Source organism: Oryx dammah, unplaced genomic scaffold (genome assembly GCF_014754425.2).
Source record: "Oryx dammah isolate SB20612 unplaced genomic scaffold, SCBI_Odam_1.1 HiC_scaffold_13, whole genome shotgun sequence".
In the NCBI taxonomy this organism is placed as follows: Eukaryota; Metazoa; Chordata; class Mammalia; order Artiodactyla; family Bovidae; genus Oryx; species Oryx dammah.
Window position 1 is genome coordinate 19,118,769 of NW_024070197.1, and position 23,161 is coordinate 19,141,929.

A 23,161-nucleotide genomic window follows, 5' to 3' on the forward strand; every position below is an offset into this window, starting at 1 on the left:
GAACCTCTGTTGCAGACCACAAGGTGCTGGAGGGACCATTAACCTGGGAGCACAGTCTAGGGATCCTTCTTGCAGAGAAATGAATTAGGCAGGTGGAGCTGGGAAGGGAGAGAGGATACAGGGCAAGTGCAGGGTGGCGAGATGTGACTTTTTAGGAGGAAAACTTTGGATGAAAGGAAAACGCTGCAGGTTTCTAAGCAGAAGGATAACGTGTTTAAAGCCTCTGAGATACACTTATAACTTTGAACTGGGACTCACCCCAGTCTTCTTTCTGAATCCAATCTCTATTCATTGGTCTAGGCAGGAATCCATCCATACTTTTTCTGCTTACTCATTCCACTCTGATGACATCTTTATCTTAACAGATTTCTGTGGTTTCAGAGGCAGCACCCTCCCACTACCACAGAGTCTAATTCTCCATTCCATTTTTGCCCTCTTTGTGCTTGCAGAAATGTCACAAAAATTGTGGACACTCTCTTCAGGGTTTTATAATCTTTATTTTCATTCATTTTTTTTTTCTGGCCACACCTTGTGGCATGGAGAATCTTAGTTCCCCATGCAGGATCTTAGATCCCTGACCAGGGATTGAACCTGTGCCCCCTGCAGTGGAAGCACGGAATCTTCACCATTGGACCACGAGGAAAGTCTCTGATCTTTATTTTTAATCTGCCAGACCAGATTGTCTTGTCCTGTGCTAGTGAGAGTTGAGCTCTAACTGATGGGTACCAAGCTGGGTTCTGACCTGCAGGGAGCACCATGGAGGGAGAATACCTACCCAGACCTCAGGTGGCTCCCAGTTTATTGGGGGAGACAGGTGCACACACAAAGACAGGATCATACTTACAAAGCAGCAGGTTAGATGGATATTGTCCACACCACAGGTCAATTTAGAGGTCTAAATCCCCGTCCTCCCTCCTAGTGCCCTTGGTTCAGAGCCTTCCTACATCTTTGACCTCGTTTAGTATTTCTCTTCCATCTTTTCCATGGGCTTCTTTTCAGCACCACCAACTAGACCAGCGTGTAGGTGTTGTTGCAAAGCTGGTAGCAAGATTGCCTTAGCTTCAGCTACTAACCGCCTCACAAGGACTGCTGGAACCTGCATTAGCTACATTGCTTCAGAAACTCTGGTCTGATAGTGTGCTTCTGTGCCCAACTGTTTCTTCTTTAGTCCTGGAGCTATGCTCCTTCGGGAAGGAAATTCAGTCAGGAAGGGATATGGAGCTGGTGAGAGAGATTTTTACAGTCCCCAGAAGTGGATTGGGCCTGGGCAGGGGGAAATCCCTGAATCAGGGCCAGGAACTCGTATTCTCCCTCTCCAAGCCTGCTCAACTCCTACAAAACTCAGAGTTCCTCCGAAGGTCCAGGAACATCCCTAGTCCATGGTGAAGTCCGAACTCGGCACTCCCTCTGCTTGACTCACGCCCGGGTCCTCATTCGCGGCCTCCGCTGTTTCTTTGCATCTGCGTCCCAGAAGGGAGGAGCCCCGATGGTGCAGTGCCTGCAGCCCTTTCCCAAAGGACCTGCGTACGACTGAGGAAGAGAAATAGAAGAGCAAGGGGTCCAGACTGGCATTGAGGCTACCAAATACGACAGCTTCCCTCCGCCACTTGGGGCTTGCTTTCATGTGGAACCCCACCAGGTGGGATATATTATAGGGCCCAAAGCACAGCAGGAAATTAAGGAGCGACACGATGGCCAGCCCCATGGCTCGGCGCCGCTTCTGAGCCCCCATATGGGGCTGGGTGAGCATGATCCACACAAAGCGCCAGTAGCAAAAGGTGGTGACCACCATGGGGCAAAAGAAGAGGAGGAGGCACAGCTCCAGCCGAATGGGCAGCAATATCCTCAGCTGCTCTTGGCTGAAGTTCTCGTAGCAGGAGGTCTCATTCTCCTTTGGGGCCCTCTGGGTTGAATTCAGGTACTGAACAATGATCACCACGGTGCCGTGACCAAAGGACATGACCCAGGCGATCAGAGCAGCGATCACTCCGTACACAGGCCGGCGGGACAGCTTGTACTGCACGGGGAAAGCCACTCCCAGGTAGCGCTCGATGCTGATGCCCGCCAGTAGCCACGTGCTGCAGTAGATGCTGCCGTAGAAGCCGAAACCCATGAGGGCACAGGCTAGATCAGACAGCTCCCAGCGGAAGTCAGACGCGGCTTCGATGATCTTGAAGGGCAGCAGCAGCAGCAGCAGGAGGTCGGCCAGTGTCAGGCTGAGCAGGAGGATGTGGACGGGTGCGGGGTGGGGCTGGCGCACGCGTCCCAGGAAGGCTCGCAGCGCCAGGAGGTTGGTAGGGAGACCGGTGAGCAAGATAATAATGTAGGCCGTGAGGATCAAGGAGCTGTCCAAGTTTGGCATGGCTGTCCTGGAAGAGGATGAAAAGGGGCAGGGGGCAAGGTCAGGTGAACCAGCTCACAGACTGCAGACCCTAGTCTGGTTCAGTCTGTGGACAACTTCCCGGGCGTGCTCCCTTTCCCAGGCCAGGGCTTTCTGCCCCCACCACTGCTTGTTCACACCACCTGCCAGAACTGCCCAGAGCAATTATTGACTTTGCTTGGGGCGGGATATTAAGCAGTAGTTACTACGTTTGCCATCATGTGTCTCTGGGGGAGACCAACCCTTGGCTGCCCAAGGGAATTCCCCCTGTGGTTCTCCCAGCCTCTCTCCTTCTCTCCTCCCGGACCCAGGAAGTTACTGTTAGCAGTCTGCAACCTTCCTCAAGTCCTTTCCCCAGTCAGAGACCTGTAGAGAGAAAAGGCAAGCCTCACCCCAGCAAGGAGGGTATTGGAAGACTTCTCTCCGGGGAACTCGGGCTCTGAAAACCCAGGCCCCACGACCCAGGGCTGGTTCCTCCTCAGGACCCTGCTCCTGGCCCAGGAAGCAGGTGCCCAGCCCCCCATCCATCCCCTTACCTGTTTTCCTCTCCTTTTGCAGAACACAAATTCTTCTCCACCTCTCCCTCCCCAGTCCAATACGGACTCGGACTCGGGGACTAGATTGCAAAGAGGAAGCTGGAGAAGTGCGGGGAGGGGGCGCGGGGAGGAGGGGTGAGCCCACAATATCCTATGGGGCTTGTCCCCCAAGAGAATTCAGAGAATATTCAGAAAAGCACAGGAGCTGTCACTGCTCCTGAGCCGGGTGTTTTGACAACAAACAGAGCAACTCTTCTTAACAGGGTAACAGTTTCCATTCGGTTTGTCAGCCTCACTGGCCGCACGTTGTCTGGCCCCTCCATCCTCTCTCCAGGGTTAGCGTCTGCTCCACAATTTCTTGCCCCCATTGGCTGCTGTTTCTGGTTTTGATCCTCTCACAGTCAGTTTCTTCCAGCCACCCCCAATGCTTTCCTGATCCTGGAAATCACTTCTGATCCTGGCATCACTTCCCAGAGTGCAAGCATTAAGCAAGCTGCCTTGCCTTGTCTTCCTTCGGGATAAATGGTTTCTTGGGATTAGTCTTGAAGGAGAGTCTGAAAGCTTCTGGGAAAGAGGAACAGAGCATTAGCCATGGCTACCGCCCATTTCACACAGCAAAAAGTGGTAAGAAACTTGGCTGGTAGAAAGCTTTTATATCAGCAATGGTCATGTGACCGAAGAGGGGAAGCTCAGTAATTGAGTGCTGTCTCCTCTCAAACCCAAATGAAAGGATGTGAGCATCTTTATTCCCCACCATTCGTCCAGAGATCTTCACTCTGATTTCCAAACCCAGATTTTCTGTCCTTAGTTCCTGAATTTTTTTCAATCCCCCCCCAATTCCGCCCCACCCCCCGCCATTTCCCAAGTCAGATTATTTCATCGTCTTCTCTTTTCTAGGCGATTTCTTCTGTAATTCTACTCAGTCTCCAAAAAGAGTTTTATACTTCCTTTTCTTCTCTTTCTGAAGAGTTTCCTGCACAACAAGTCTCTTTAGCCTTCCCAGTTGAAACTGATCAGTTTCTCCTAGCCTATGTCAGTGTGAGATTTAAAATCACGTGGTGAAGTGAAGTGAAATGCACTCAGTCATGTCTCGACTCTTTGTGACTCCATGGACTGTAGTCTGCCAGGCTCCTCTGTCCATGGAATTCTTCAGGCCAGAGTATGGCAGTGGGTTGCCATTTCCTTCTCCAGGGGATCTTTCCAACCCAGGGATCGAACCCAGGTCTCCCGCATTGCAGGCGGATTCTTTACAAGCTGAGCCACCAGGCAAGCCCCAAATCAAGATGTGGGCACAAATCCAAGTCCCTTCGTTGGGACCTTGAGGCAGATCAATTTTCTGAACTCTAGTTTCCTTGATATTCAAGCGAGGACAGGAATACTTACATCCAAGGACTTCTGTGAGGGGTCCCAAGGCAGCGTAGATAAAGGATTCAAGCCAGTGCTTTACATGTAATGGATGCCCATAAGTGGACGTGGTCCCTCCTCCGAAGCTGGCTGGACAGCTTCCTAGAGAGTGAGCCACCTGGTAGACTCTCTGGAGGCTGAGGGCACAGACATGCCATCTGACTTGGGAAAGCGGCAGGAATTCAGGGAACCCTGTGCACCTGCACGGCCCTTCCTTGGGGAGTGGTGTTCAGGCTGCGTTCCCTCCCCGTATAGTTCCTATTCCTGTGTGCTGACCCAACCTCCTAGCCACCGTGTTCCTTTCTCACTGTTTCTCCCTCTCTGACTTACGTAGCTCTGGCTTGGAATCTCCTCAAAGGCCTTCTGAAACACACACCTGAGGAAACAAAGATAATCAGAATGTGTTTTCTCTTGACCCAGGAAACCGGTCTCTGGTTTCCCATCTGCGGTCTTATCCCTGCTCAGAGACTCTCTGTTCTTTCCTTTAGGCTTGCAATTACTCCTTATTTAGCCATTAGTTTTGTGGCCTAGAACTCCAGGGGCAAGGTATTTAAAAAAAAATTTTATTAATCTTTTTAAATTGAAGTATAATTATCATTGACAAAGCAAGAGACTTCCAGAAAAACATCTACCTCTGCTTTACTGATTACACCAAAGCCTCTGACTGTGTGGATCACAGCAAACTGTGGAAAATTCTTCAAGAGATGGGAATACCACACCACCTTACCTGCCTCTTGAGAAACCTATATGCAGGTCAAGAAGCAACAGTTAGAACTGGACATGGAACAACAGACTGGTTCCAGATCAGGAAAGGAGTACGTCAAGGCTCTATGTTGTCACCCTGCTTATTTAACTTATATGCAGAATACATCATGTGAAATGCCAGGCTGGATGAAGCACAAGCTGGAATCAAGATTTCCGGAAGAAATATCAATAACCTCAATATGCAGATGATACCACCCTTATGGCAGAAAGTGAAGAGGAACTAAAGAGCCTCTTGATGAAGGTGAAAGAGGAGAGTAAAAAAGTTGACTTAAAACTCAACATTCAGAAAACTAAGACCCTGGCATCTGGTCCCATCACTTCACGGCAAATAGATGGAGAAACAATAGAAACAATGAGAGATTTTATTTTTCTGGGCTCCAAAGTCACTGCCGATGGTGATTGCAGCCATGAGATTAAAAGACGCTTGCTCCTTGGAAGAAAAGCCATGACCAACCTAGACAGCATATTAAAAAGCAGAGATGTTACTTTGCCAACAAAGGTCCATCTAGTCAAAGCTATGGTTTTTCCAGTAGTCGTGTATGGATGTGAGAGTTGGACCATAAAGAAAGCTGAGTGCCAAAGAATTGATGCTTTTGAACTGTGGTATTGGAGAAGACTCTTGAGAGTCCCTTGGACTGCAAGGAGATAGAACCAGTCAACCCTAAAGGAAATCAGTCCTGAATATTCATTGGAAGGACTGATGCTGAAGCTGAAACTCTAATTCTTTGGCCACCTGATGTGAAGAACTGACTCATTTGAAAAGACCCTGATGCTGGGAAAGATTGAAGGCAGGAGGAGAAGGGGATGACAGAGGGTGAGATGGTTGGATGGCATCACTGACTCAATGGACATGAGTTTGAGCAAGCTCCAGGAGTTGGTGATGGACAGGGAGGCCTGGCATGCTGCAGTCCATGGGGTCGCAAAGAGCCAGACATGACTGAGCGGTTGAACTCAGTGACTGACTGATAACTGCTTTACAATATTGTGTTAGTTTCTGCTGTACAACAAAGTGAATCGCCTGTATATATGCATATATCCCCTCCCTCTTGAGGCTCCCTCCCACCACCACACCCATCCCACCCCTCTGGGTCATCATAGAGTACCAAGCTAAACTCCTTGTGCTGTTCAGCAGCTTCCTACTAGCTATCTGTTTTATACATGGTAGCTTATATATGGCAGTGCTACGCTCTCAAATCGTCCCAAGTATCTTAATATTTAGCTTCTCTTTCTCTTCAGTTCTCCTCTCCTCTAGAACCGAGGAGTTCTATCTTTTCATTTAATTCCTCCCCCAGACGCACACATGCATTTCCCAGATTAACTAGGGAACTAAGGAACAGACTATTCTCTGTTGCTTGCTACCAAATTTATTCATGTTATTTTGCTTTTAAGATTTCCTATAAATATTCACAAGGGTCTGGATTTAATTGCAAAGTGGAAACAGTGGAAAAACAGGTGCTGAGTAGTTAGGACCGCTTCTTTGTCTCTGCCTCTCTTTTCCCCACCTCACACTTCTCTCATACCACTATTGTGTGTCACCTATGTTGAAAGCGCCCCATAAACTCCCTTCTTTATGTTCACGGTAGTTATGAAAGGGGCATAATGAAGGAAATTTTTGAATTCTTGATTCACGCTGCCCACCTATGTCACAAGAGAAGGAAATGCAACCTCCAGGCTGAATTCTAGGGGTGAGCTTTCACAGAATCATATCTTTCACAATGTCTCCCAAGTTCAGTTTTCTGTCATCTTCACGTTTATTAAAACAGGAAGTTAGACCCATTATCTAAAGTTACATAGAATCACTTTCTCCACTTCCTTATTCCTCGGTCATCCCTCAGTCCACTCTAATCTGAGTTACGTCCCTGTTTTCCCGTAGGATCTGCTCTTGTTAAGTAGTGACTCTCTGTTACTAAATTCAGAGGACATTTTCTTCCTTATTTGATTAGCTTTCCACACAGTTTCCACACCCCTCTGAGACATTCTCTTTCCATGAGTTACAATATGTTGTGCTGTTCTGGTGTCCCTGCCTTTTCTTTGGTCACTTCTTAATTTCCTTGGCTAGCTCACCTTTTCCTACTCACCCTCTAAAGTTTGGAGCTCCTTAAGACTCGGTTCTAGGTTCTTTCCTATCCTCATCCATGCTCTCTTTCTAGTCTGTTGCATCCATTTCTACAGCATCAGTGACCACCTTCATAACACCCAATTTTGAACCTCTATCCTGGGTTTCTTTGAGCTTTCACATCCACATTGTAACTACCTAGGACGCATGGTCATTTGGATGTCTCCCAGGCACCTCAAATTCATTGTCTCTGGACCTCACTTTAGACATTCTCCACCAAATTAAAGCTTCTTCCAGCATTCTCCATTCTCCATGCTAGGTAATGGGATCTCTTCCCATTTCATCCCTGAGCCATAATCTTAGGGGAAATCTTAAAGTCAGTCTTAACACCATTTTCTTCCTTGTGCCCTGAATGTATCACAGCATACTTCTCAAATCCCGAAAGAAATCTGTCCACCTCTCTCCATCATCCCATCTCAGTGTAAGCCACCACCATTGGTTACCAGATTTCAGCAGAGGCCATGACCAGCTCACTCATAGCCACTCACTGTCCAGAAAGTCAATTTCAGTCATCCCGCATTTAGTAGGTTCTTTGTTTTTTTTTTAAAGATTGAAGGTACTTTTAAAATATAATTTATTTATTTATTTGGCTGTGCTGGGTCTTCGTTGTGGTGCAAGTTACTCTCTAGTTGAGGTGCAAGGGCTTCTCATCGTAGTGTTGAGAACCTCTCCTCTCTTGTTGAGGAGTGTGGGCCCTGAAGCATGCTGTCTTCAGTAGTTGTGGCTCCTGGGCTTACAGAATTGCAGGCTCGGTAGTTGTGGTACACAGGCTTAGTTGCTCCAACGTATGTAGGATCTTCCTGGATCAGGGATTGAACCCATGTCTCTTGCATTGGCAGGCAGATTCTTTACCACTGAGCCATCAGGGAAGCCCATAGTGGGTTCTTTCTTAAAATGTCAAGCCAATTATACCTCACTCTTTTAAAAAATCCTTTCAGAGGCTTCTTACTGCTTCTAGGATAAATATCAGAACCCTTCACAAGGACTATAAGGCCCACCTGACATGGCCCTTGCCAACTTCCAGCCTTCACTCATATCACTCATCTCTCTCCTTGCTCTGTCAGCAAGACTACCTTTCACTTCTGTGAATGTGACATCTTTCCTTCTGCCAGGGCCCCTGGCAGCCTCTGCCTGAAATGCTCTTGATTCCTCATTACCCACTCCAGCCTCCCTAGTTAATCCTTAGTGTTTCTGGTATCCACATCTTCCTTCAGAAAACTCTCCCTGACCTCCTAGATTGCGTTAGATTCCCTATTTATACGCTCTCATCACATCTTTTCTATTGTGGAGCAGTAGCGGAAATGGCAACCCACTCCAGTGTTCTTGCCTGGAGAATCCCGGGGACGGGGGAGCCTGGTGGGCTGCTGTCTATGGGATCGCAGAGTCGGACATGACTGAAGTGACTTAGCAGCAGCAGCAGCAGCAGCTGTCTGTTTTAAGAGGCTTTGTATTTTATGTATACATCTACCTGTTGGTAGACATTTGTTGTTCTTTCCTTCAGGTTTTACCTTGTGTAAATGAAGCTGCTCTGTACTTCATTGTTCACGTCTTTGTGTGAATGTTTTCAGTTCTCTTGGGTAATACCTGGGAATGTATTGGCAAGGTAGTATGGAAAAGGTTTTGTCTGACCTTTAAAGAACCTGCCAGTTTTCCAAGCTGGCTGTGCCATTTTTATTCCCACCCGCAATGCGTGGTCATCTGGTTGCTCCACATCCTCACCGACACTTTATATTGGTCAGTCTTAAGTTTTGGGCATTCTGGTTAGTGCGTTGTGGTGTCTCACTGTGGTTTTTATTTGCATTTCTCTGCCAACTGTTGATGCGGAGCGTCTTTTAAGTACTTCTTGGCCATTCATTTATCTTCTTTTGTGAAGTGTCTGTTCAAGCCTTTTGCTCATTTTAAACAACTGAATTATTTTGATGAGTTCTGAGAATTCTTTAGTATCTGGGTACTAGTCATACATTAGATATATGTATTGTAAAGATTTTCTCTTACTCTATGGACTTATCTCTTTGTTTTCTTAATTGTCTCTTGAAGAACAAAATTTCTGCATTTTGATAAAGTCTAATTTATCTAGTCTTTCTTTTACAGTTTGTGCTTTTATGTCCTAAGAAACTTTTTACCACACTATACAATTCCAGACTTCCTTTCCCTGTTGAATTGCCTGGGCACCTTTACTGAAAATGAATTGGTTGTATGTATATGCGTGGACCTATTTTCTTAAATAACTTTTCTGCTCTAATGATCTTTATGTCTTTCCTTCCACCATTTCCACACAGTTGATTACCATAGTTTTATAATAAGTCTTAAAGTTGGTTGGTGTAAGTCTTCCAACTTTGCTCTTCTTTTCTGAAGTTGTTTTGTCTTTCCCAGGTCATTTGCATTTCCATATAAATCAGTTTCTACAAAAAAGTATGCTGGGATTTTGACTGGGATTGTGTTAAATCCATAGGTCACTTTGGGACTGTTGACACTGGAACAATATTAAGGCTTTCAGTCTATGAATGTGACATATCTCTCCATTTGTTTAGGTTCATTTCTCTTGGCAGTGCTTTCCAGTGTTCACCATAGAGGTTTTCCACATCTTTTCTTAAATTAATTCCTAAGTATTTTTCATGCTGTTGCAGATTTCATTTCTTAAAAAATTTTGTTTCTCTCATTGTTCATTTCTCTCATAGCACCATTTACTATTTCTTCATAGCACATATCTACACTTCTTTGTGAGAGGATTTGCTTAATGTCTGTCTCCCTTTTTATCCATAATGTCAGGGAATATGGCTGTTTTGCTCACCATTGTATCCCCAGGGCCTGGCATAGAGCATGGCACGTATTAGACACTTAATAATTATTTCCTGGGTGATGTGTGGATGAGTAAGTGGAAGAAGTGGAATAGAGAGGAATTGTTTTTAAAAGCTCAAAGATATTTGTCCTCAGATGCCTCCATTTATCTTCTCCTGGGACCATCACAAGAAATTCCAGCCAGTAATCATTTGGGAGCTCTCTTATAGATTAAGGGACTCACAGTACTGTCGCTCCCTGGAAAATGGCAACCCACTCCAGTGTTCTTGCCTGGGAAATCCCATGAACAGAGGAGCCTGACAAGGTACAGGCCACAGGGTTGCAAAGAGTCAGACATGACTGAGCACTGCAGCAGCGTTATTTTTCTGGAAGCTACAGGGATCCTTCCTCACCGTCAACATTGATAATTCAGGCTAGTGTACTTTTATTATATAGATCTTGCTTAGCAAATAAGAGGAGACTGTAGATATAAGATATCCAAAAGTTAAACGGAATGCAGGATTTTACCAGTAGCAGCACAGACAATAAGTAAGGAGCTGTTGTTTCATTCATTCATTCAACAAACATGTATCTACTCCCTAGAATGTGGTGGGATCTGTGCCAAGCACCGGGGTTATCGAGGGTCAAAAAAATAGGTGTGGTCTCACACTCATGGAGGGCGGTCACATTCTAGTGAGATAAGCAAACAAGCAAATAGGAATAAAGGAGGAATCACACAGTTACTATGAATGAAACGAACCAGGATGATGACAGAGAGAGTGGTCATGGGTGGCAGGAGTCAAGAGAATCGGTTTCTGAGGTTACCGTTGAGCTGAGCCGACATCTGCTAGGTTGAGCTGAATTCAGTGAAGGGACTGTGTCAACTTCGGCAGAGGAGTGGTCTAGGTGGAGAACCCGCAAAGGCCAGGCAGAAAGCACCTTCACATGGTGGGGAGCTGAGCAGCCAGTGTGACTGGAGCACGGTGAGCCAGGAGAGACTATGCAGGGCCTTGCTGCTCACAGTAAGGAGTTGGAGCTCCATTCATAAGCTGTGGGAAGTCACTCACGGGAACCATGAGAGGAGAGTGAGGGGATGAGATCTGAGAAGCTCAGGGAGGCTCTGTGTGAAGAAAGGTCTTCAGGGGGATGAAGCTGGAAGCAGAGAAATCAAATAGAAGTACATAGCAGTCATCTGGGGAGGGCTGATGGTGGTGTGGATTCAGAAGGTACCAGTGGAGGTAGAGACGATCCACTGAAATGTAGGATTTTTTATTGTTGTTGTTTAGTCTCTAAATCATATCTGACTGTTTGCAACCCAGTGGACTGTAGCTCACCAGGCTCCTCTCTCCATAACTTTAAATAAACAACAGTCAATGGAGAACTTCAGGATGCCAGGGAGAATGGAACTTCCCTGGGGAATGAGAGGGAAGATGATTCTAGACCAGCACATCCAAAACAGACTTTGAGATTTCGTTGCTCTGCTGTGCCAGTGCAGTTCAACCTACTCTCATGTGTGAATTACCCTTTAGAGCCCTGAAGTGGCCTTATGATAGTATGGACAGGTTACACCCTTCTCTACTTGCATCTCCTCTTCAGCTGCCACTTGCCCAGTGCTTTGCTGTCATCTCTCTAGTGATGGCCTCCAATCCTGCACCCTTTATATAGCCATCCTGAATACTGGCACACTACTGAAGAAGAGAAATAAGAAGGAGCAAGTCAGGACCAGTATCTTGGGAGTTGTCTGCAGACCCTGTTTCCGTTGGCCTCTGCTGGGGGCATGGTGGGTTTTTACCACATACCACTGGTAACCACACACCAACCTCCCTCTGCAGAGAACTCTCCCTCCTTCACACTCTGCCCACCTGCTTGGTGTTAATCAGACTGTCCCTCCAAGAGATACCCACAACCTAATCCTGTGAACCTGTGAATATTACATTACATGGCAAAGAAATGGATTTCCAGGTGTAATTGAGAGTGCTATGACGGAACTCCAATCTTCATAGCAGCACTACTTGCAGTAGCCAGGACATGAAAGCAACCTAGATGTCCATCAACAGAGGAATGGATGAAGAAGATATGGTACATATATACATAGTGGAATATTACGCAGTCATTAAAAAGAATGTACTAATGCCATGTGCAGCAATATCTATGAACCTGGAATCGTCACGCTGAATGAAGAAAGTCAGACAAATATCATATGATATCACTTATATGTGGAATCTTTAAAAAGGGTACAAATTAACTTATTTACAAAACAGAAGTAGAGTTACTGATGTAGAAGGCACATTTACGGTTACCAGGAGGGAAAGTAGGGGAGGGATACATTGGAAGATTGGGATTGACATGTATATACTACTATATATAAAGTAGATAACTAATAAGGACCTACTGTATAGCACAGGGAACTCTACTCAATACTCTCTAAGCCTATATGGGAAAAGAAACTTAAAAAGGAGTGGATATATGTATATATATAACTGATTCACTTTGCTATACACCTGAAACTAACTCAACATTGTAAATCAACTATACTCCAATGGAAAAAAAAATTTTTTTTAAGAGTTCTGTGATGGAGAGATTATGTGGGTGGGACTTATACATCACAAATGTTCTTATAGGCAAGAGGCAGAGGTGGATTTTTGACATAAAAGGAAAGTCAGTGCGATCATGGAGGCAGAGATTGGAGTAATGCAGTCAATAAGCCAAGGAATATCAGCAGTCACTAGGAGCTCGAAGAGCCAGATGATGGGTTTTCCTCAGCCCATTGATACTGGTTTGGGACTTTTAGCCTCCAGAACTGTGAGAGAATAAATTTCTGTTGAGTTAAGCCACTCAGTTTGTGACAGTTTGTTAGGGCAGACATAGGAAAGCAGTACACCAGCCAAAATTTACTGCCCATTCAAATGATACTATGCACCAGGCACTTTGCTACGAGTTTGGTATTTAATCCTTAAAGACCCTTCTGTAAGATTGGCACACTCATCCCCATTTTACAGATGAGAAAACTGAGGGGATAAAAAATTAAGTAATTTGCCTAAAGCCACACAGCTGGTTTCTTACAGTCCAGCGTTTCTCATGATGTACTCTGCATTTAAGTTAAATAAGCAGGGTGACAATATACAGCCTTGACGTACTCCTTTTCCTGTTTGAAACCAGTCTGTTGTTCCATGTCCAGTTCTAACTGTTGCTTCCTGACTTGCATACAGATTTCTCAAGAGGCAGGTCAGGTGGTCTGGTATTCCCATTTCTCTCAGAATTTTCCACAGTTTATTGTGATCCACACAGTCAAAGGCTTTGGCATAGTCAATAAAGCAGAAATAGATGTTTTTCTGGAACTCTCTTGCTTTTTTGATGATCCAGCTCATGTTGGCAATTTGATCTCTGGTTCCTCTGCCTTTTCTAAAACCAGCTTGAACATCAGGAAGTTTACAGTTCACATATTGCTGAAGCCTGGCTTGGAGAATTTTGAGCATTACTTTACTAGCGTGTGAGATGAGTGCAATTGTGCGGTAGTTTGAGCATTCTTTGGTATTGCCTTTCTGTGGGATTGGAATGAAAACTGACCTTTTCTGGGAGAAATATCAATAACCTCAGATATGCAGATGACACCACCCTTATGACAGAAAGTGAAGAGGAACTAAAAAGCCTCTTGATGAAAGTGAAAGTGGAGAGTGAAAAAGTTGGCTTAAAGCTCAACATTCAGAAAATGAAGATCATGGCATCTGGTCCCATCACTTCATGGGAAATAGATGGGGAAACAGGGGAAACAGTGTCAGACTTCATTTTTGGGGGCTCCAAAATCACTGCAGATGGTGACTGCAGCCATGAAGTTAAAAGAAGCCATGAAATTACTCCTTGGAAGGAAAGTTATGACCAACCTAGATAGCATATTCAAAAGCAGAGACATTACTTTGCCGACTAAGGTCTGTCTAGTCAAGGCTATGGTTTTTCCAGTAGTCATGTATGGTTGTGAGAGTTGGACTGTGAAGAAAGCTGAGTGTGAAGAATTGATGCTTTGAACTGTGGTGTTGGAGAAGACTCTTGACAGTTCCTTGGACTGCAAGGAGATCCAACCCGTTCATTCTAAAGGGCATCAGCCCTGGGATTTCTTTGGAAGGAATGATGCTAAAGCCGAAACTCCAGTACTTTGGCCACGTCATGCAAAGAGCTGACTCATTGGAAAAGACTCTGATACTGGGAGGGATTGGGGGCAAGAGGAGAAGGGGACGACAGAGGATGAGATGGCTGGATGGCATCACTGACTCGATGGACGTGAGTCTGAGTGAACTCCGGGAGTTGGTGATGGACGGGGAGGCCTGGCGTGCTGCGATTCATGGGATCACAAAGAGTTGGACACGACTGAGCGACTGAACTAAACTAAACACAGCTGGTAAATAGAAGAACAGAATTCTACACTGGGGATTTAGGTAGTCTGGCTGTGGCGTCCACAGGGACCATCACTGTGCTATGCTCCCCACTGTACTGGGAGGGTCCAGGTTAGAACCAGTTTCCCTGGCAGCCCCCAGGAGTCCTGTAAGTCCCACACAGGAGGACACAGGGATGTATGCCAGGGTGTAAGGTCACGTTATCTGCATCCCACAGGGAGTGTCTGCATGGTTGCCAGGCTTCCTGTGCAGCCGTGGCTCTTTCCCTGAAACCATTAAGGAATGACCTTCACCCCTAGTTTCCTAGGGTTCACCTGCAGCTCTCAGCCTTTCATATGTTCTCATTCCTGCTGTAACCCCAGATCCCACAGGGTACAGAAGCGAGACGCCATTTATTGTTGCTCTCTACTAAATGTGCTGTGTCATTGAGCATTTATGAGCAAGAATGTTTACAAGGGCTGGGATTTAACTGTGGAATAGAAATAACGAGTTGGGAGAGGACTCTTCCTTCATTCCTGGAATCTTGAAGAGGTTGTCTGACTTTTTCTTTCCTCTCCGACCCCTCTTCTCCATGGCTGTCTCTGCAGAGCTGACCTTCAGAGAAAGAACAGGACTAAAGAGCTGCCTGCTCCCACTCCCCTTGGCCCAGACCACGGCGGAGCTTTCATGGGCTCATGCCACCCTTGGAAAAGATCAGGAGGCCGCTGGCTGCGTCCTTGGACTGCCTTTCAGTATTGCCCTGAGTTAAGAAGGAGAGATGCGAGAAGTAGAAGGGGGACAAATTCTCTTAGTAGAGCTAGGAGTGCTTGCAGTCAGGTGCTGGCTGAAGCTGCAAAAGTTGAGCTAATTCGGGGCAAAACCGAATGCTTTGCTTTCTTTTTCTCAGCCCAGGCTTCCTTTCACTTTTCTCCCTTACCTTGCTTCTGTCACGTATACAAGTCATCTTCCCCTACTAGCTGTGGCGTCGCTGGAGTTTACCGGGGTAACCCCGGTTTGTAGAATCTTAGGAAATTTAAATTACACAGCTGATTCTCAACTGATTCTCAAGAGGCGTGGGGAGAGTAGCAGGAAGCCTCAGGGGCGGGCAGGGGGTGTAACAGAACATGTGGCATTTCCCAGGAGAGGAGAAAGCTCTGAGTTTCTTAATGCAGTCTACAGAAAGTACAGTTTGTGTTTATGGGAAGTGGAAATGGTTAAAAATAGATTGAGAAACAGTGATGCAGTTGATGTAATACTTTACTACTGGCCCTCAGAAAAGTTTATGTGAACCAAGCTCCTCCTCACATTGGGTCATCCAAAGCCAGTTCCTTCCATTGCCAGAATTCAGGTCCCACAGTGAGCAGTGAACACTTATCAAGAGAAGGTGGGGCAGAGAGGGGAAGAATGTGGGGAGGGATAGTTGGGGAGTTTGGGATGGACAGGTCTACACTGCTATATTTAAAATGGATAACCATCAAGGACCTATTGTATAGCACGGGAAACTCTGCTCAGTGTTATGTGGCAGCCTGGGTGGGAGGGGAGCTTGGGGGAGAATCAGTCAGTCAGTTCAGTCGGTGGGTTGTGTCCAACTCTTTGGGACCCCAAGGACTGCAGCAAGTCAGGCCTCCCTGTCTAGCACCAACTCCCGGAGTTTACTCAAACTCATGTCCATTGAGGCAATGATGCCATTCAACCATCTCATCCTCTGTCGTCCCCTTCTCCTCTTGCCTTCAATCTTTCACAACGTCAGGGTCTTTTCAAATGAGTCAGCTTTTCATATCAGGTGGCCAAAGTACTAGAGTTTCAGCTTCCACATCAGTCCTTCCAATGAATATTCAGGACTGATTTCCTTTAGGATTGACTGGTTGTATCTCCTTGCAGTCCAAGGGACTCTCAAGAGTCTTCTCCAACACGGCAGTTCAAAAGCATCAATTCTTCGGTGCTCAGCTTTCTTTACAGCCCAGCTCTCACATCCATACATGACTATTGTAAAGACCATGGCCTTGACTAGATGGACCTTTGTTGGCAAAGTAACGTGTCTGCTTTTAAATATGCTGTCTAGGTTGGTCATAACTTTTCTCCCAAGGAGCAAGCGTCTTTTAATTTCATCGCTGCAGTCACCATCTCCAGTGATTCTGGAGCCCCCCAAAATAAAGTCTGCCACTGTTTCCCCTGTTTCTCCATCTATTTGCCATGAAGTGATGGGACCGGATGCCATGATCACTGAGGATCAGTGCAAAGAAATTGGGGGAGAATAGACACACGTATATGTATGACTGAGTCCCTTCACTGTTCACCTGAAACTATGACAACACTTTTGATCGGCTATACTCCAAAGCAAAATAAAAAGTTTTTAAAAATTGAAGGGGAAAAAAAAAGAGAGAAGGTTGGGGTAAGGGATGTTCCTAGTGGTTCAATGACTAAAAACTCCATGCTGCCAATGCAGGTTCAATTCCTAGTCAGGAAACTAAAGAACCCATAATGTGCAACTAAGCCAAATAAATAAATAATTTTTTTTTAAAGAGAAGGTGGGTTGGGACCTTGCAGATGAAGTCTTCTTTTGGCAGATGTCTTCAAAGTCCTGCTTTTTTATTTTGCTCTGGGCCCTTGCTATGCCATAGCATGAAGCTTGCAGTGAATTAGCACCCCAGAGTCCTCTTCTGTATCAAGAAGTCTTTGCTACTGTGTATAAAGGTAAAAAGCTTGTATCTTAGTTGGGGATTGTCAGATGTGCCCGAAAAGCACAGAGACTGACACACACACAGCTTTCTTTTTCTCTGGTCACATGAAGAAAATAGGGAACTGAAGGCTGGTGCTGCTGCTCCAGAGCAGCCCTCAAAAACCCACGCCCCTTCTAGCTTTTCTGCCCCAGCATCCCTAGATTTTGGCTTTCTGCTTCATAATCTTAAGAAACATCTATATTCTGAGCAGAAAAACAGGGGGTGGATAGGACAGAAAGCAAAAGACACCGAGAGATCTATCCCTTTAAAAAACTTTTTTAAAAAATAGACTTAATTTTGTAGAGCAGTTTGAGGTTCACAGCAAAACTGAGCAGAAGGTGCAGAGATTTCCCACCTACCCCCACACACACATAGCCTCCCCCACCAAAGCGGTATGTTTGTTACAACTGATGAACCTACACATCATCACCCAAATCTACCCCCTTTTTAATCAAGAAAAATGTAGCTTTTCTAGAATCACAATCTAGCTAATTTCTGCCTAGTTCTCATTGCCTAGCACTGTATCTCATGACAACTCCTGGATAGAAGTGCATCTGGGGAAATGATAAATTTTTTAAGTATTTATTTTTCATTGAAAGATAATTGCTCTACAATATTGTGTTGGTTTCTGCCATGCATCAACATGAATCAGCCATAGGAAATGATGATTAACTGAGCACTCTCCAAATCTGACAAAATTGGTTTAGGAAGAAAGGGAGAGTACCAAAATTATATAAATCAGGAGTAGCAAATATGGTAAGGAAGAATACTTCGAAAACTATAATATTTCTGGTAGCCCTAAAAAGGTGTGGGATTTTAGAGAGGGTTTTGGAAATTGTTTTGATTGAAGGGTAACATATATACAATAAAGCGTACTAATCTTAGGGGTAAGCTGATGACGGTTAACATATGTATATATATTTGTGTGACTAGATGAAGATAGAAACCATTTTCAGCATCTTTTGAAGGCCATTCATGCTTCCCTAAGTCAACACCTCTCCCCCCACCACCCCCACTGAGATAATCCCTATTCCAGCTTCTACCACTTAGAGAAGGACGCTAACCATCACAAAATGTTGGAAGGAAAACAGATGATGGATAGAGAGGAACGAAAGGGAAGAAAAATAAGGCCAAATAAATGGCTCCTTTTGTGATATTTTTTTGTGTGTGATATTTTGTGATATTTTGGGTTTCCCTGGTGGCTCAGAGGGTAAAGCGTCTGCCTGCAATGTGGGAGACCTGGGTTCGATCCCTGGGTCGGGAAGATCCCCTGGAGAAGGAAAAGGCAACTCACTCTGGTACTTTGGTCTGCAAAATCCCATGGACGGAGAAGCCTGGTAGGCTACAGTCCATAGGGTCGCAAAGAGTCGGACACAATGGAAAAACTTCACTTTCACTTTCACTTTTGTGATATTGCTGCTCTCCTTTGTCTCTTAAATTATTCTGATTCCGTTTTGAAAGTGGAATTTTAAATGTCATCAAAAAAGTCATAAAAAACTGAAGATCAAAATTTTACTTTGCTGTAAAGTTGATATACGCTGAAACTTCAACCAAGACTGGATTCTATTTAGCACATAATATAACAACTCTAGGTAATTAATAGTGGTGTAAATAAGATATAGTTATATTTCTCTGTCACATAAAAGCAGCCTGAAGATATGTAGTCAAGGACTGTTTTTGGCAGCCCCAGGAAGACTCTGTAGCTCTCTAGCTTTCTGCTCTTCCAGTCTTAGGTGGCCCTCATCCTCATGGTCAAATATTGAAGTTGTAACTCCAGTCATCACATCTGTGTTCCTGGCAACAGAATAGAGGAAGAGGAGAAGAATCATTCTCCCGTTCTCAATTTAGCAGACTTCTCAGAAGTTCCACACAACACTTTTGCTAATAACTTACTGACAAGAACTTAGTCACATAGCCACACCTACCTGCAAAGAAGGCTGGGTCCAACTTGTTGCTAAAAAAAATCCACACTTTTTATGAAGTGGAAAAGCTGATAGTCTCTTCCAAGCTGCACTTCTGCAACTTTTGATCCTCCCCTTCCCTTAATTCTTCCACCTTTGCATTGATTGCATCCCCAAAGGTATGTGAACCCATCTTAGCCCAAACCGCCAGATCTGCCCTTCTCAAGAAGGAAAAAAACAGCTCAGCAGATGGCAAAGATATCCTACACAGGCCATTCCAACCAGCCACACTACTCTCTGGGTCTGTGGTCCCTGGAGTCCCTCTTGGGGTTGGATGAATATAATTCAAGCCATGTTCTGATGGCAGCCATCAGTGTTGTCTTAGGGACACAAGATTAGATGTAAACAGTCTGTTAGTATCCCAGCCAGCTGCCGGTGGGCAAAATTGAGATGATTTCTATTTGTATTTTCTTTGACATAAGTGCAATTTATTTCTCAGTGAAATAACCCAAACACAGCGCCATGGAATAGGAGCCAGGAGCCTGCTCACTGAAGCAGCAGCTGCCCCACGTGGCAGGTGGAGGGAGGGCCCCTGTTGTCTGGGAAAGCCCCACTGCTGTATGGGCAGTGCCAGTCCAGCTGAGAGCCATGGGCTCCAGAGGCTGCTGCTGTGGGAGCAGAGGAGGGACTAGGTGAAGGCAAAGGCAGAGGCATCTGAAGTGGGCTGTGGAGGGGTAGCAGTGGCCTGCCTGGCAGTATTTGGCCAGTGACATGGTTGAGGTCACCAGGTTGGCTATAGATGCAGAGAACTGAGGAATCAAATGAAGCTCTCTGAGAATGTTCTGCTTGAGTGGAGAAAACTTTGGATAAGGTACCTCCCTGATTTTATGTACCTTTCCCCCCATGCTTGACTGGCTGAGCTTCTGTCATCTGCTTCTTTGAAACATCTCTCAGGCCTCCTTTCCCACTCCCTAATAGAAGGGTTAGTGACATCCTCAATGCAGTAGCGCCAGCTTGTCAGGAGTCCTATCCCGTGTCCTAGGAAAAGACTGAGCCCTTACTTGCCCTGATTCCTCTCCTTGTTCTAGGAGAGCTAGCAGTGAGCAGTGGCTTGAAGTGAAACCTTAGTTCCCTGCCCAAGAATTAGACCTAGGCAGCCTGGATGAAAACCAGGAATCCTTGCTGCTAGACCACCAGGGGTGAGAGGTTAGAAGCAAAGGTCCCCTGGGCTCTGACCCCATTTGGAAAAATGAATTTCTCATAGAGGCAAAAACTGTAAAATCAGGCACGAAGTTTATTATTAGAGATGTAACACAGCAAGTGGGAGAGCACATGAGAAACAGTTTGTTTACATAAACCAGAAGCAAGGCAGAAATACACAGCTGGAGAGAAAAGGGTGTGGGGATCCTCCCTGTTGAGGAAGAGCACAGAAAAGAGGCAGTAAAATCATTTACATAGGGCGGTTCTTCCGGGTCTTTATTTACTTCTGGCCAATTATCTCGTTTCTTCTCAGCAACGGACCTGCCCTAGGACCCTCCCCATATGCGCGTGCATCTTTTTGGCAAGCTGGATTCCAGTGCAGAGGCCTGTGGAAAATTTGACATCACTTATTGGGGGGAGGTTCTCCCTCCCTTTTTGACTCCTGAGGAGCCTATCTGTACAGCTGGGGAGGTTTTCCTGACCTCAGGAATGACAGATGTGGTCATTTTATCTCTTTACTCTGGCAGAGCTCAGCTCCTGCCACTAACTTTGTCCTTGGAGTGTCTAGGGAAAACAAAGCTCCAATTAACTCCACTTGACCAACTCCAGCTGCACTGCCCAGGGGTTTATCTGTCTCCTAATTTATCCTTACAGAGAAGGCAATGGCAACCCACTCCAGTACTCTTGCCTGGAAAATCCCATGGACGGAGGAGCCTGGTAGGCTGCAGTCCGTGGGGTCACTAAGAGTTGGACACGACTGAGTGACTTCATGTTCACTTTTCACTTTCATGCATTGGAGAAGGAAATGGACACCCACTCCAGTACTCTTGCCTGGAGAATCCCAGGGATGGGGGAGCCTGGTGGGCTGCCGTCTATGGGGTCACACAGAGTCAGACACGACTGAAGCGACTTAGCAGCAGGAGCAGCAGCAGCAACTCATCCTTACACCTCAAACAAGAAATATTCCTACAAGGATTTTAAAGTTTCAAAAGTGCCCTCCTGCCACAAAAATGCCAACTTGCTGCAGTGGCAAGCTGTACCACTGCCAAATTCTGTCTGACCCTCCCAGACGCCTCTTGGGCTCTCCAGAGAAGGGTGAACTGGGTTTGAGGGAAAAGAGGAGTTCGATGGCCCTTTTCTCAATAAGGTTGTTCCGAGTGGTGTTCTTTAGTCATTTAGGGTTACAGCCTGTGCAGAGTGTCTCTTATGCTGAGGTCCCAGCCGGGATCTCAAGGCTGGCCCTGCTGGCCCAGACTGGTTTGACCAGCACATGTGCCTGCAGCTTGTCATCAAAGCCGGAGGTCAGCCCTGCTTGAACCACAGAAAGCAAGAGTGGAAAAAATCAAGTTCCCAAAGTACCAAAGGAAGGAGTTCTATGTCAGGACCTGCTACCCTCAGATCCTGTGCAATCCCCAGCCTGCACCGTGATGTTCCCCCTTCTTTCTCTGCAAAGTACAGTGAAATATTCACAACTGCCAGTGACTCTGTAACAGCTCACTTTGGATCTGCTCATTTCTTTGTTTACTTGACCTCACAAACTCTGGTCCTTTCCATTTTACCAGGAACCACTAACTTGGGCGTCTTGCCTCTGGTTGTACATGCCAGTGTGTCTTTAGGGAAATGCTGAGTTAGAGGACCAGATGAGCGGAAAGACATTCCAGCCTGGCTGGGGATGGACCACTCCGCCTGGGGCTTCTGTCTGCCCTGGCACCCATGTAAGCATCTGCCTGCATTCATATTCAGACCCCATCTTCTCTTCACTGCTGCCACCTGTCAGGTTCCCCCAGATCACCTTCCACTGAGTCCTCCAGAAGTCCCAGTGCTTATTGGTGTGTGCTCTGCACCCCACTTCCTTCCAGGGAAAAGTTACCAGGCTTCTGGGAGAGGACGCAGGCTTGCAAGCACCTTGCTGGCCATTCTCTTTGGGACCACAGAGCTTTCCCATCCGCAGGAGTCACTGGTCAAGAGGAAGAGCACCGATGAGCTCTTCTGAGGCTGGCAGTCTGCTTCCCCTCAGACCTCTGCCCCAGGGAGTCTAATTGCTCTCTCAGAAAGCAAAGACTGACTGTTCTCCCAGGCCTCTCTTTACGTCGTTACCCACACAACGCAGACTTTCTTCCGATTCTTTCAGGTCATTTATCTTTTTAATAAATACAATTTATTTACTTATTTGGCTGCCCCAGGTCTTAGTTGCAGCATGTGGGCTCTAGCTCCCTGACTAGGGATTGAACCCAGGGCACCCGTGCTGAGGGCACAGAGTCTCAGCCGCTGAACCACCAGGAAAGTCCCATCTTTCAGGTCATTTCATTACTGTTTCTTACCCCTTCCTTCTGTTCTTTCTTCACCTCCTTTCCTCTCCACCCTTCCCCAAGGCTACACCAGGTTTATCAAGTTCCTGTTCCTTCCCAGCATGATCCAGTCAAAGCAGGTTGATCTCTCCAGTTTCGTATCACATGACATCCTTTGAATAACAGAATATATTTCCTAGAAATTGGGGGTTACTGGCTTTCAAGTCCAGGGACTCCAACCAGCCCAGAAAAACATCCTGAAGTCCAGGTGGCCCCACTAAGCCCCATGCGGTCTGGGAAATGAGACTTGACACTTGCGCTCACACCTCTTCTCTTTCCCAGGTTCTATGCCTGCTTTCTGTGCCACCTCCTTCCCTCCTCTCAGTGTCCTCTTCCTGAGCTTCACAGGCTCACGATGCACCTGCAAGTCTTTTGGATCAGGCAGCTGAGGGCAAGGTGACAACCAGATCATGCATTTCACCTCTCCGTGAAAGAATGGGGCTGGAGCATGAAACAGGACAGACATCATTCTTGCCTTCATGGAATTTACATGCAAGTTGGTGGAGTGGAACAGGAGGTGGGGAGAATAGAATAGTGTCTCCATGAACATAGAGGATAATTTTTTTTTTTTTGGTGGCACAGTCTATGAAGGAAATAAAATAGGATGATATAATAGAGCTCCGGGGAAGAATGCTCTAACTTAGTG

The 23,161-nt window shown here is 46.0% G+C and overlaps 1 protein-coding gene across 1 annotated transcript; it reads right to left on the bottom strand.

Moving 5' to 3' along the window:
• Window positions 1-550: 550 nt before the first annotated feature.
• On the bottom strand, window positions 551-2,362 carry FFAR2 (free fatty acid receptor 2). The gene has a single exon (XM_040253039.1). It carries the CDS (start codon window positions 2,360-2,362, stop codon window positions 1,373-1,375), a length of 990 nt encoding a protein of 329 aa, XP_040108973.1. The 3' UTR covers window positions 551-1,372.
• Window positions 2,363-23,161: the final 20,799 nt, after the last annotated feature.

Excerpts from the sequence above, each read along its gene's own strand:
- FFAR2 (XM_040253039.1), bottom strand. The coding sequence starts at position 2,362 with ATGCCAAACTTGGACAGCTCCTTGATCCTCACGGCCTACATTATTATC.